The following is a 14,013-nucleotide window of genomic DNA, read 5'->3' on the forward strand; positions in this document are numbered from 1 at the left end:
CTTCCCAGCCCCACTGAAAGAGGAGGTTATTAAACCACTTCTTAAAAAACCATCTTTAGATGCAGCCAATATGGCCAACTATCGCCCAGTCTCAAATCTTCCATTCTTGGGCAAGGTGATTGAGCGAGTGGTTGCTGAACAACTCCAGACACACCTGGAAGAAGCGGACCATTTGGATCTCTTCCAGTCGGGATTCAGGCCTCATCATGGGACTGAAACTGCCTTGGTTGCTCTGGTCGATGATCTCTGGTGGGCTGGGGACAAAGGTGAGAGCTGTTTCCTAGTTCTGCTGGATCTCTCAGCGGCTTTTGACACCATCAACCATAACTTTGGACCGGCTAGAGGGGTTGGGAGCTGGGGGCACTGTTATACAGTGGTTCCGCTCCTTCCTCCTGGGCCATTTTCAGAAAGTGGTGGTGGGGGATGAGTGTTCAGACCCCTGGGCTCTCACTTGTGGGGTGCCTCAGGGTTCTGTCCTTTCCCCCATGCTTTTCAACATCTATATGCAGCTGCTGGGAGAGATCATCAGGGGGTTTGGGCTGGGTGTTCATCAGTATGCGGATGATACCCAGCTCTACCTCTCTTTTAAATCAGAACCAGTGAAGGCGGTTGAATCCTGACAAAACAGAAGTACTGTTCTTGGGGGACAGGAGGCAGGCAGGTGTGGAGGACTCCCTGGTCCTGAATGGGGTAACTGTGCCCCTAAAGGACTAGGTCCACAGCCTGGGAGTCATTCTGGACTCACAGCTGTCCATGGAGGCACAGGTTAATTCTGTGTCCAGGGCAGCTGTCTACCAGCTCCATCTGGTACGCAGGCTGAGACCCTACCTGCCTGCGGATTGTCTCGCCAGAGTGGTGCACGATCTAATTATCTCTTGCTTGGATTACTGCAATGTGCTCTATGTGGGGCTACCTTTGAAAGTGGCCCGGAAACTACAACTAATCCAGAATGCGGCAGCTAGACTGGTGACTGGGAGCAGCCGCCGAAACCACAAAACACTGGTCTTAAAAGACCTACCCCTGTTTCTCCTAAATAATACATAGCCATAAAATAAGCCATAGCAGGATTTCTATGCATTTGCGAAATATAAGCCGTTCCCAAAAATAAGCCATACCCCGAAAATAAGCCATAGTGACGTGGTACCTCCCATTAAAACAGCCTGGAGAGGCGTGGCTATGCAGCCTACCGATGCAACACGGTTAAAATAAGACATCCCCTGAAAATAAGCCATACTGTGTTTTGTTGAGTGAAAAAAAATATAAGACGGTGTCCTATTTTAGGAGAAACATGGTATTGGCTCCCAGTACGTTTCCGAGCACAATTCAAGTGTTGGTGCTGACATTAAAGCCCTAAACGGCCTCAGTCTAGTATACCTGAAGGAGCGTCTCCGCCCCCATCGTTCTACCCAGACACTGAGGTCCAGTGCCGAGGGCCTTCTGGCGGTTCCCTCGCTGCGAGAAGCGAAGTTACAGGGAACCAGGCAGAGGGCCTTCATGGTAGTGGCACCCGCCCTGTGGAACACCCTCCCACCAGATATCAAAGAGAAAACCAACTACCAAACTTTTAGGAGACATCTGAAAGCAGCCCTGTTTAGGGAAGCTTTTAATGTTTGATTGATTATTGTATTTTTTTTTTTTAAACAGAATTTATTGACATTTTCACAAAATAACACAAACCCAACCCCCACACCTACAAATATCAAAACAAATACAAATACACATAAGTCAGGATTCTTCTTCTTATCTGTATACCTTACTAAAAAAAAAATTTCTAGTTCCAAATCTTGACGTTTGACTCCCCCGCCTATACACCTTCGGTTTTAAACAGTACACTATTTCCTTAACAACTTTTCTCTATAAAGATTAACTTTACTTAAAAAAGAAAAAACACCTTTGTCTTAATCTTGCATTATAACCTAAAACTTAACCAAATATTCTTACAGCTAAACTTGTTTCTTCTATCATTTATCATGCTGCTTTTCACTTAAATTCAATATCTCCTTACTTATTTAAAATAGACTTGTAATTAACAGACTTCACACTCCGATTTCGGATACCATGGCAGACCATCTATATTATACATTAATTGGTTCAACCCACTCCCCTTCTGTCCATTATCTTCTCCTGTCTTTCACCAGAACCGGATCTCCTATTATATTCTTCTGAATGTCCACAGATCCAGGTTGCACCCACAACAAACCCTGCATCGAGCTCCAAGATGTTCATCCTCTCCATTCTGAGTTTCTCCGTGCCTTTGTACCATACTTCTTCTTCTTGTAGAAATCTTAATTCTGTGTCCCTCGACCCCGAACTGCCACCTCGGAGTCTGGATATTAAAAATCTTTCCGTTCCAGGGCTACTGCCACCCCCTGAAATCGGCCCCTGTTCCACTCGGATTTGCTCAGCCATCTCAAACCATCCTTCCAACACATCTTCCAGCTCTTTGCAAAAGTCTGTTTCCATTGAATAAAACTTTCGAAAAGCCTCCTCTGTGGAAAACAAATTCTTTCCATTTATAATCCCACTCAAGGCTCTTAATTTTCGATCAAGCAGTTCCAATTGAAAGACAGTAAGCTTTTCCTCATCCTCCCAGTCCTTCAGTGCCAACATAAGCGCAAAGTCCAACATCTTCGGGGGGAGGTGGGTATCAAGTTACGTTTCCTGTCTTTTCCTTCCTTTGTCTCAATTTTTTCCTACGCAAGTCCAAATCGCCGCCATTTCTTCCGATGTCGGAGTATAAAGACCAAAACTTCAAACGGAGATATTTTTTCCTCAGTTAACCCCCAAAAGGAGATCTCAACAGACTCAGCTTTCAAATTCAAAATGCTTTCAATTGATTGTTGTAGCAGCAGTCACTTAAAGGGTTAATTTCTTTCACCACCCGAAGGGAGAGAGGCGGGCTGCCTTTCTTCTTAATCCCAGAGCTTTCCCGGAATACAAAGAGTCAGTCAATTACTCACAGCTTCTGGTTTCTTAGCAACTCCTTAATGACAGGTAGAACAGAGACGCTCATCACGGACTTTGCCGCCGCATGTAAACATCCCAGTTGGGGCATGTCCCCTAAAGCCCGGCTCCGTGGTCCCTTCACCCCCACTCCCCCTTTACAGGGGGCGCGGGGGAAGGGTTCGGAGCACAACGGGCACAGCCGGGGAGCCCAGGGCACGGGACGCTCTTCCCGCGCCCCAACCGAAGCCCCGCTATGCGGCTGCAGGGCTCCTAACCCCCGGGATGAACTGGGTGCTTCGCAGCCGAAGCAGCCCACGACCATCCATAATGGCGCCAGCCATCTGATTATTGTATTTTAATGTTTTGTTGGAAGCCGCCCAAAGTGGCTGGGGAAACCCAGCCAGATGGGCGGGGGTATTAATATTATTATTATTATTATTATTATTATTATTATTATTATTATTATTATTATTATTATTATTATTATTATTATCATCATTATCATTATTTATACCCCCGCCCATTATTATTATTATTTAAAAATTGTTTTGGTGTTCACATAAGCAGCAAACTTTGAAGTAAATGTTAAATCACATGAAACAGATATTAAAATTTGAGGTATTTAGATTTTTTTAAAAGGCAATTGATTGAAAGGTGTCTTAGAAGAAGCTTCACTTTAAAGCAGAACTCTTAAGTGTAGTATTGTTTCATTAAGCTTTACACAAAGAGCCAATCATTTCTCATTTACTCCCTGGGCACAATAGAAACTTCTGCCTGAGTTCTTTCATCCAGCAGCCAGGAAACTGACTGTACCTTTTTGTCTCCATATGACTGGTTATTGTTACACCATAGCAACAGGAAAGGATTTGCTAAATTTAGACCTGCTGTTTGTATTTGATCTATTTAATTTTGGAGTACCAAACGATGAGAGACCTATAGCTATCGAGATAGACATGACACTCAGCAGGAAATGGCAAACAAGCCAAGTTCACACCAAACTTTGCAGTTCCCAGTTGAGTCTGCGTATCATTCATGCGATAAGAGATAGGAAAGTAGGTAACTATGGTTAAACAAATACAGAAAACAAGAGTTAGGACACATAGTACCAGTTCTTAGAAAACAATCTGTGTTGCATGACTAACAAGACTTTTTCCAAGAGATAGAATTGATGGGATCATGGCTTATTGACTAAACAAATTGGCATAAATAAATTCCAGGGTTCATCTGTCTAGAGCTGGAGCTTGGCCTAGTTTTGTATACAAGGCCATGGAGTGAGCTGCTTTCTGCCAAATGTTTTGTTGGCTCTTTTAATGTCACAAGAAGAAAATAGCACTGCATAGCAGAGAATCAGAGCAGAGAATAGAAAGCAGAGGATGAGGGAGCTATTAAAATAACAGATAAGGCAAATAAGGAAAATGTGTGTGCCTGTGTGTAATATATCACTATATCCATTGTCTGCATACAACATTCCCCCGCCCCGCCCCCCAATCTCCCATTTCTCAATATGTGCAGACTTCTGAAGATACATGTGCTGTGCAGGTTCTTAAATCTCATGTTACTTAAATACTTTAATAGATGCCACATTTGCAGGCACGAATCCTCCCTTTTAAACTGGTGTGTGTGTGTGTGTGTGTGTGTGTGTGTGTGTGGGTGTGTGTGTGTGATATGAAAATTCCTCTCACCAACTGCCAAATGCTAGTTATCATTTTTACCCAGAAAGGATTGCACAAGCAAGGCTGACACTTGCAGGCATTGACCTAGTTAGGCCCTACCTTACATTCCAGGTTATATGTGTGATTGGAGAAACGGCTGCCATACTCCAGTTTCTCAAAGGCAGGCATAATGGCTTGCACGCCATGGAAATAGTTGGCTGCAAATCAAATGATGAGGTGGGCAAAAGCACCCCCCCACACACACACTATTGCTACGATTTAAACTTGTGCTGAGCTTTTCTTACACACTTTTGCATGTAACAGTTATAGATTCATAGAGTTGGAAGGGCCCTTGTAGGCTATCCCATCAAGCTGCTTGCTCAGTGCTAGTATATCCAAAGCAAGAGCATCTCCAAACAAATGGCTGTCTAGCTTTTGCTCAAAAACCTTCAGCAAAGCAGACCCCACCTCCCCACCAGGTAATTGGTTCTATAGTTGAACTGTTAAGTTTCTCTTCATAGAATCGTAGAATGGTGAAGTTGGAATGGACCCTAAGGGCCATCCATGCCAATGCAGGAAACCCTGATAAAGTAGGTATATATGACAGGTGGCCATCCAACCTCTGCTTAAAAACCTCCTTGGAAGGAGAGTCTACAACCTCCAGAGGCAGACTTTCCCACTGTCAAACAGCTTTTACTGTCAGAAAGTTATTCCTGATGTTTAGTAGGAATCTCCTTTCTTGACACTTGAAGCCATTGGTTTGAGTTCTACCCTCTGGAGCAGGATAAAACAAGCTTGCTCCTTCTTCCATGTGACAGCCCTTGAGATATTTGAAAATGGCTGTCATATCTCCTCTCAGTCTCCTCTTTTCCAGGCTAAACATACCCACCTCCCTTAACCATTCTTCCTCAGAAGGCTTGGTTTCCAGACCCTTGATCATCTTGATTAGCATCTACCAACAGATCTAGGTAATTTCATGTTTAACTTAAAACTGTTCCCCTGCAATTTAAACCCATTTAGCCTAAACCTGCATCAGCAGAGAACAAGCTTTTGCCCTCACCTGTACTTCAGGTGTTATGAAGAGTGCTATCACCTCCTTGCTCAATGTTCTCTCCCTGCTACCTTTCGCCATCGGACTTGTTTTCTCTACCACCCCAACCTTCTTTGTTCCCTCCTGCGAACCCATTCCAGTTTGTCTACATCCTTCTTGAAGCGTGTCTTCCAGAACTGCACGCTTTACTCCCGCTGAGTATTGCAGAAGTACAACTGTTGCTTCAGCGAACACATTCGGCTCAGTTCCACCCCCCTGCTGGGTGCCCCACCCTTAATAGCTTACAGGGAAACAGCAGAAGGACGTTTCCAGCTTGATTGGCAGATAAGACAAACCACACACAGAGTCTACTCAGTTTCCCTACTGCAAAATGAAATGTTGCTTCTCATGACCTGGAGACAATGCTTTTATTAAGGCATGTAAAATGACATGCCTGTTGTCTTTGTCCATGAAATCAGCCCTGAGTGCTCACTGGAAGGGCAGATCCTGAAGTTGAGACTCCAGTACTTTGACCTCACGAGAAGAGAAGACTCCCTGGAAAAGACCCTGATGTTGGGAAAAATGGAGGGCACAAGGAGAAGGGGACGACAGAGGATGAGATGGTTGTACAGTGTTCTCGAAGCGACTGGCATGAGTTTAGCCAAACTGCGGGAGGCAGTGAAGGATAGGCGTGCCTGGCGTGCTCTGGTCCATGGGGTCACGAAGAGTTGAACACGACTGAACGACGATGAAAATGACATGAGTGCTGCTTCTTTTTACAGGCATATAGCACTACTGATGGAGTTTTTTTGTGTGTGTGTGATAATGATGCTTAATTTTTTGAATAGCCTTCTTCCGCATACAGTATTCCAAGGCTATTTACAAACATAGCCTTGAAAACAGCTAAAATAATTTTAAAACAGTACAAAAGCCACCTAGTATAGGTTTAAAAACAAAACAGAGTGATCATCTGGATACCTTTTCATCTTTTTAAAATAATAATAATAGTAGTAGTAATAATAATAATAATAATAATAATAATAATAATAATAAATCACTTCATTAGTAGATTTGCCCCTCCAGTACAGAGTAATTTGTTTTCTGGTCTTTCATGCCAGATAGTTTAAATATATCTGCATTAGAATTCTTATGTAAACCACTTGTCTACAGTCACTATAGGTTATATGTGAAGGGGTAGCATTTCTTACCAAAGGTATTTCTACAGGAAATATTCAAATATTCAAAACAGAGTGAACATCTGGATACCTTTTCATCTAGCTGGAAAAGTTTGTTGAAACAAAAATGTCTTCAGTTCTTGATTGACCTCCAGCGTTTTGATTAGGGACAAAGCCTGGTTGCTGCTGCTTGTAGGAAAACTACTTCTGCCATGAACCCCCATTTTCAATTTCTTAGTACCTCTGCAAGGTGGATTTTACGAGACGGGAAGGTAGGGAAGATTTGCTCTCCCTGCTGCCCCTGCTTGCACCATTGTGCCTATTAACTATTTTTAAAGAAAATAAGGAGAGGGCAGAATATGTTTGGGGTGTTTGGAGATGGAAGAGTGGCCTTTTGTTGGATTGGATTGGGGGGAATCATCTTTTTCAGTTGGATAATTAATGTTTCTGAGGTGAGTTTTGGAGAGTTTGCCCTTAGTACATGTTTCTTTACGGTGAAATTGTATAACCTCTTTATATTAAAGCTATTGAAATGGGATTTAACTAGGATGCTATTCATTTATTAATGAGAAGAGTATGAGCTGTTTGTGGCTGGACACTATAATATTATAATATTTAATGTCAACATTTGAAACTTGTACAAAATACTGGTAGATCCTTTGTCTGCAGATGAATTTGTTGCCATTTGTCTCTGTTTCTTTACCTCTTGTGTGCTGATTGAAAACTTCAATTGCCATCCTGAAAACCCTTAAATATATATTATTTGTTTCAGCATATTCAAAAATGTGGTTGAGTTTTTGCAGTAAACCAATGCATATTTATGAGTATTTTATTTTGCACTATAATTAGTGGTTCATATCAAGCCTATTGATTCAGGACTCTCCATTATTCCCTAGGCTGTTAATTTCTGGTATGTCCTGGTGATGAATGATGAGCACACAGAAAGGCGCTATCTAATGTTTTTCCTTCTGGGTTGGGGTCTTCCGGCTTTTGTGGTGATTCTACTTTTAATCATCCTTCGTGGAATCTATCATCACAGCTTGTCACAGATCTATGGCCTGGTCTACAGTGATCTGTAAGTATATATGAAAAAAAACTGTCTTATAGACTATACACACTTAATGGGTTGTTTGTGTGCTGCTTATTTTTAAACTGTCCATTCCGTTTAGCCAACTTTATTGAAGGTACTTTTCATGAAAGAGTAAGATTCAGCCAGGACATGGGCTAAAATCCACAACTTTTAACAACATATTATGCCCCTCTCTACCAGACTACCACAATGTAAAGTTATTATGTAAAACCCAGGAAAAGGTGAGTGAGATTAGTGATGCATAAACTTGCCTCAGTCTATTCCAACCTTCATTCTCACTTTCTGCTCTTCTGCAAGTGGTCTATTTTGCACAAGTCTTCCATCCAATTTGTCCTCTGCTGAAATACCATATTGGCCCGAATACAAGACGTACCTGCAAATAAGCTGCATCTTTAAAATACAAGGCTTATTTGCGGTTGCGGCCTGCCTCCTGGCTCTGCTGCCCTGAACAGGGGTGGCCAGTGCTGGTGCTCAGTGCCCTGCTCCCCAAGCCGGTGCCAGCACTCGGTTCCGAGTGCGCTGCATGCCCACCTCCTAGCACTACTGCCTCCCGGCACTACCTTCCCAAGCCGGTGCTGGGGGAGGCTTGGGAGCGACTGCTTCCAGGGGAGGGAGCTGCACCACTTTGCCAGCGGCCTTTCCCCCTTTGTTTTGACCGCTCCGAGGAGGCTTGGGAGTCGCAGGTGGGCAGCATGCCATTGTGTCACGGTCCGGGCTGTTAGCGAACAAGTCCCAGCAAGGCACGTCAGTACCAGGGGAAAGATGGCAGGAATGAGAGTCCGAAGAGCAGGGATCCGAGGGTCGAGCAGCAAGCGGTATGAAGTCACAGTCCGAGGGTCGAAGAGCAAGAAGCATGAAGTCACAGTCCGAGGGTCAAGAAACAAGAACACGAAGTCACAGTCCGAGGGTCAAGACACAAGAAGCATGAAGTCACAGTGCGAGGGTTGAGGCACCAGAAGCACGAAGTCATGGTCAAGAAGCAAGGCGGCATGCAGCTAAGCAGGGAATGCGTTGCTGTGGCAAAGAGCCGAGGGAAAAAGCTGGCCTTATATCCCCTGCCGGCTCTTGTCCCCAGGTGCAGTGAGTTACCAAGCAGCCTCACCTGTGCGGCCGCGCCCTGCCTCTCCAGAACAAGCTGAAGAGGGCCCCAGTCCTGCAAAGCCCTGCTGGTCCCAGGGCCTGGCTCCTGCATGCACTCCTGACACATTGTCCCGCAATCCCGATGGCCCTCCTGGGCAGCTATTTCAGCAGTGATACCGTAAGGTGGCGGATATAAGCCACACTTAGACTTTTCACAATAAGAATTTGGGGGGAAAGTGTGGCTTATATTCGGGCCAATACGGTACATATATATTTTTCCCACATAGTGCACAATAGGTCCACATATCTCAGTCGTCAACAGATGCTTACAAATAATTTTCCTTCTCTGTGTGTTCCCTTTCAAAGTTAATTAATTTCCACAGGGGTGGCCCTGTTTAATACAGTGGTACTGTATCTTGGTTCTCAAACTTAAACCGTTCCTGAAGTCCGTTCCAAAACCAAAGCATTCCAAAACCAAGGCATGCTCTCCCATAGAAAGTAATGCAAAATGGATTCATCCGTTACAGACTTTTAAAAACAACCCCTAAAACAGCAATTTAACATGAATTTTACTATCTAACGAGACCATTGATCCATGAAATGAAAGCAATAAACAATGTACTGCAGGCACACAATCAAGCAATCAAGCAAGCAAGCAAGCAAGCAATCAAGCAATCAGTAGCTGAACTGGGTTCCACAAAACCCAATCACAAAAACAAAACAAAAAAGAGCCACAAAAACGCAAAATAAATAGCAAAAACAGACAGACTTCAGTGTAACACTCGAATTGGAAGTGTAACACTCAAAACGGAGCATGTCTGGCTTCCAAAAAAGTTCGCTTACTTCCAGGTTTGCAGTGTTTGGGTTCCAAGTTGTTTGAGTACCAAGGCGTTTGAGAACCAAGGTACCACTGTATATTGCAGCAAAACCAACAAAAATGTTTTGCAAAGTTAATGAAGTGGCTAATAGTGCATCACTATTCATCTGTGGCCGAAGTTTTAATCATCTTTACTCATAAGTAAGTCCCACCAAATTTACTCTCAGACAAGTGGGTCTAAGAAAGCAGCCTGTATCGTTAACTTGATTTCACAATTCAGTATATACTTGTCATGCTGTCTCCAATCTGTCATTCGGGCGTCAGGGATAGACAGTTTTAATATTTTACTCTTTGTGACATAGGTCACCCTTTCCTAACCTTGATTCTCCAAATGAATGCCAGCAGGTTCTTATATAACATAACAGGAATTACAAGTGTTTACTCTGCAGCAGCGTGTCTTCCGGGCTTGTTTAGCAAAAGGAACACAAGTGAGCAGGCTGAATTTTCATAACCTCATCTCAGAATAGTAAGATATTTTAGGTTGGGGTGGGGGGGGAGGGAGGGAGCCCTACCTGCAAAGAAAGTTAGGAGCTCATTTAAGGCTCCTGATTGTTCATTTGTTGCCATATCTACACCTGCCCTGCACCTGATGACAGATGTGGGGCAGGAAAGCATGGTTTGTGGGGAATGGCCTGGAAGGCCAAATTTGGACCTGGGCCAGGCCTAATTAGGCTTGTGAGCTAGACATTTCCCATCACTGTTTTAGAATAATACCAATAGCTTTGCAAAAAACATTTAATGCCATACTTAAACTGCATTGGATACTTAGAAATGCATATCCCCTGATTCTTGCTATTTGCAAAACTATATGCCCCTGTTGTTGCACTGATACAAACTGCATTAATTAAGTCTATTTTTAATGCATTTTCCATTTTTCTATTTACACATCATACATTTTCCATCATACAAAATTTCTCTACAGACTTCCCAATCCAACACTTGGTGGCATTCTAGATATACCTGACTTTCCTGCATATCTGTTAATTTCCCCACACTCCTTTTCTCCTTTCATTTACTTCATTGTTGTTACCTGTTGCTCATGAAATTACCCCTACTTGTAGGTTAGTATCAGTATCATAACTTTTTAAATATTCTCCAAGGCTTTCCCACTCGCCCATTTATCTGTTTCTCATCCTGGTTCCTTATTTTGGCCATCATGTTTGCAAATTCTATCAGTTTGTATAGCCATTGTTCTTTTCTTGGGATTTCTCTTTCTTTGCAGTTTCTAGAATACACTATTGCCCAATGTGTCACCATCGCCTTTTACCATTTCATCTTTGGTCATATATATATATGATATTATTATTATTTGTTATTTCCCAATATCGCCAATAATGCAATATTGGGGTATTGCATTAATTAGATCTATCTTTACACTTCACCTACGGAAGTTAGTAGAGCTCTTATGAAGCAAAAGGGAATGATTTGGCTTTTTGTGACTTCCGCAATTAGTTGTGGATGGGTTTTGTTTTTTAAAAAATTAAGATAACACGCACATTTATTTTTAGACAGGTTGCAAGCTGCCGACTGCTCTTATTTTCAAAACCAGATAAACTTAATAAAACCGCAAACCGTCTGTTAAGCTGGGACTGGAAACTAAGCAAATGGGTCATTTAAAGGCGAGGCCCTTTTTTACTCAACAAGGAATCCCCCTGGGAAAACTTGAAAACAGTCTGCCACTGACATTTCATGTTAGATGTTTTAAGCTTGCAGTCATCTCTGTTTACTGTAAGCAAGTAAAGGTTTACTGTAAGCCAGTAAACATTGTTCATGTTCAACCAACAAATAACATGCAAGATAGCTACCATATATACTTGAGTATAAGCCTAGTTTTTCAGCACATTTTTTGTGCTTAAAAAGCTGCCCTCGGCTTATACTCGAGTGAGGCGGGTGGTGGGGGTGGTGAGAAAGAAGCCCTTTCTCTCCACTCGTGCCGCCACCCGCTCTCCCCAGTCAACCATTCCTTAAGAAGTGTACAAGAACGGCGGTTCTTTACTCTCCCCAGGCAGTTTGTTCCATTCCTGAACTGCTCGCATAAATGCAAACTTGGCAAAGGAAGAAGAGGAAGGAGCAGCCCAAAGGGTTGCTTTCGGGCTGCTCGTTCCTCCTCCTCCTCCACAGCGGCAAAGGTGAACCGGCTTATACTTGAGTCAATAAACTTTCCCAGGTTTTTGTAGGAAAATTAGGTGCCTCGGTTTATATTCGGGTCGGCTTATACTCGGGTATATACGGTAATCTCATATGCTGTCTAAAAAGTATTATTATGTTGCAGATTAGTTATTTATCTCCGGATGTAGTCATATTAGACTACTCCCTTTTCATGGAAAACAGTCTTAAAACCAAAAGAAGAGCTCTGCTGGATCAGGCCAAAGGCTGATCTGGTGCCGCATCCTGTTCTCACAGTAGTCAATGACATGTCTATGGGAAGCCCACAATCAGGACTTAAATGCACCTTTCAAATTTTAAGAAAGCTTTAAAAACCCATCTGATCCAGCTTCTTTTTATTGATGGTTTTTTGATTCTGATGTTGACATTTTTTAAACCTTCCAGCTGAGCTATAATAATAAGACTTTATTTGCTGCCAGTGTGTTGCGTTTTTAAATAGCTGTTTTGATTTTATTCTTTCTGTTTTTTATTATTGTTCTGTAATGTAGATTTTGTAAGTCCCTTGTGAGGGCATTTCCCCAGAAAAGTAACGTAAAAATACTTACATAAGTAAATAAAATGATCTGTTGAATATCTTCCCACCTTGCTGCCTGACACATGCAGGCGGTGTTCAGCCTGGTGTTGGAAATCTCTAGATTTTCTGTTCTGAGGGACTTCAGCATCCAAGGTAAAGCCTCACTTTGGCTGGAGTGACTCAAAACATCATGGGCACCATGAAAGCTGTGCATAGTTGTTTTAAATGTATGTTTGATGTATAAACATTGTTATGGCCCAATATATTTAACTGGGGTGGTATTCAACTAGTTAGAGTGGACCTACTGAAATTAATGGTTACTGGTATGTTCTTTAATTCCAATGGATCCACTCTGCATAAAACTTACCTGAATACTACCCCTGGGAATACTGCAAGGGAAGAGAGGGAACAATTCTGCACTGGACATAGTGAGAGGGTTTGTGGATGAGGGAAATGTCTAAAACTGGTACCTTGTAATAAAGAGACATGTGGGACCTCCTCACTTTAGGAGTGCTTGCACTTTTGCATGCAGAAGATCTCCATGTCAATCTGGCATTTTCAGGTATATGACTATGAAAGACTCCTCTGTGGGATGCTGCCAGCCAGTGCAGGAAATACTGAGCAGGATGAACCAACGGTGTCTCAAAATGCAACATGCTCCCCCATACAGTCCCCTCATTCTTGAAGATTAAGCAGTTGGGAATATGTTGGAGTGCAGATGGCAGAAGACTTGGGTCAAATCCAACCAAACATGGCTTAGAGCCTGTTTGAGAACATACTCTGTAGCGGTATTGGCAGCAAAGAAATCTTATTTCACTGCCAACATTGCATCTGCAGAACACTATCTGGCAATGTTGTTCCAGTTTGTTAGGAGAACTGCACAGCCTCCTATTAATAACCTGCAAAACTATCAAAGGCGTGCTGGGACTTATTTGTGAAGCATTTTAAGGCTTTTCAGTTGCTTCCGTCTGCTGAGATGCCATATTGCAGGGCTTGCCAGCATTTTGGAACTGGTGGGCACACTTTGAAATCTGGGCAGCAGTCACACTTTGTCCTGCCCCTTACCTTGTGTTGAATACAACTTGCGTGGATACGACCCAGAAAACTTCCATCTTTACATCTATCGTAATGTGCCACCATTGATGGAGTGCAGCCTCAATCTGTTTTGCACTGGCTGCAAAAAATGAGCACAGAGTGTGTGACAGGTGTAAGGCGCAAAAAACAGAAATGCTTTCAGGGTATTTGCAAGGATGCAATGAAACTTTACTGCCCAAAGATGGAGGTGAAGAAAAGGAGGGTCTGGAAGCTGAAGTACAGAAACGGAGCAAATTCTACCCTAATGTAATTTGTGGGCATACTGTCCCTGACATTCACTGTCATTTAAGTGCTTTTTAAACACATGCACCTAATGAATGGGATTAAGTGTCACACAATTGCAACTTGCCAGAAGAAACCATTCTCTCTCTCCTTTTCCTGCACACTG

The 14,013-nt window shown here is 42.9% G+C and overlaps 1 protein-coding gene across 1 annotated transcript in view; it reads left to right on the top strand.

The window, feature by feature from the left end:
• ADGRV1 (adhesion G protein-coupled receptor V1) overlaps positions 1–14,013 on the top strand; it is a 236,135-nt gene that overhangs the window by 168,739 nt on the left and 53,383 nt on the right. Inside the window, exon 84 of the mRNA XM_033164758.1 lies at positions 7,700–7,878. Within this exon, the coding sequence (XP_033020649.1) occupies positions 7,700–7,878 (179 nt within the window). The remainder of the gene's footprint in view (positions 1–7,699; positions 7,879–14,013) is intronic.

The sequence above is a fragment of the Lacerta agilis genome, chromosome 11, assembly GCF_009819535.1.
Source record: "Lacerta agilis isolate rLacAgi1 chromosome 11, rLacAgi1.pri, whole genome shotgun sequence".
NCBI lineage: Eukaryota > Metazoa > Chordata > Lepidosauria > Squamata > Lacertidae > Lacerta > Lacerta agilis.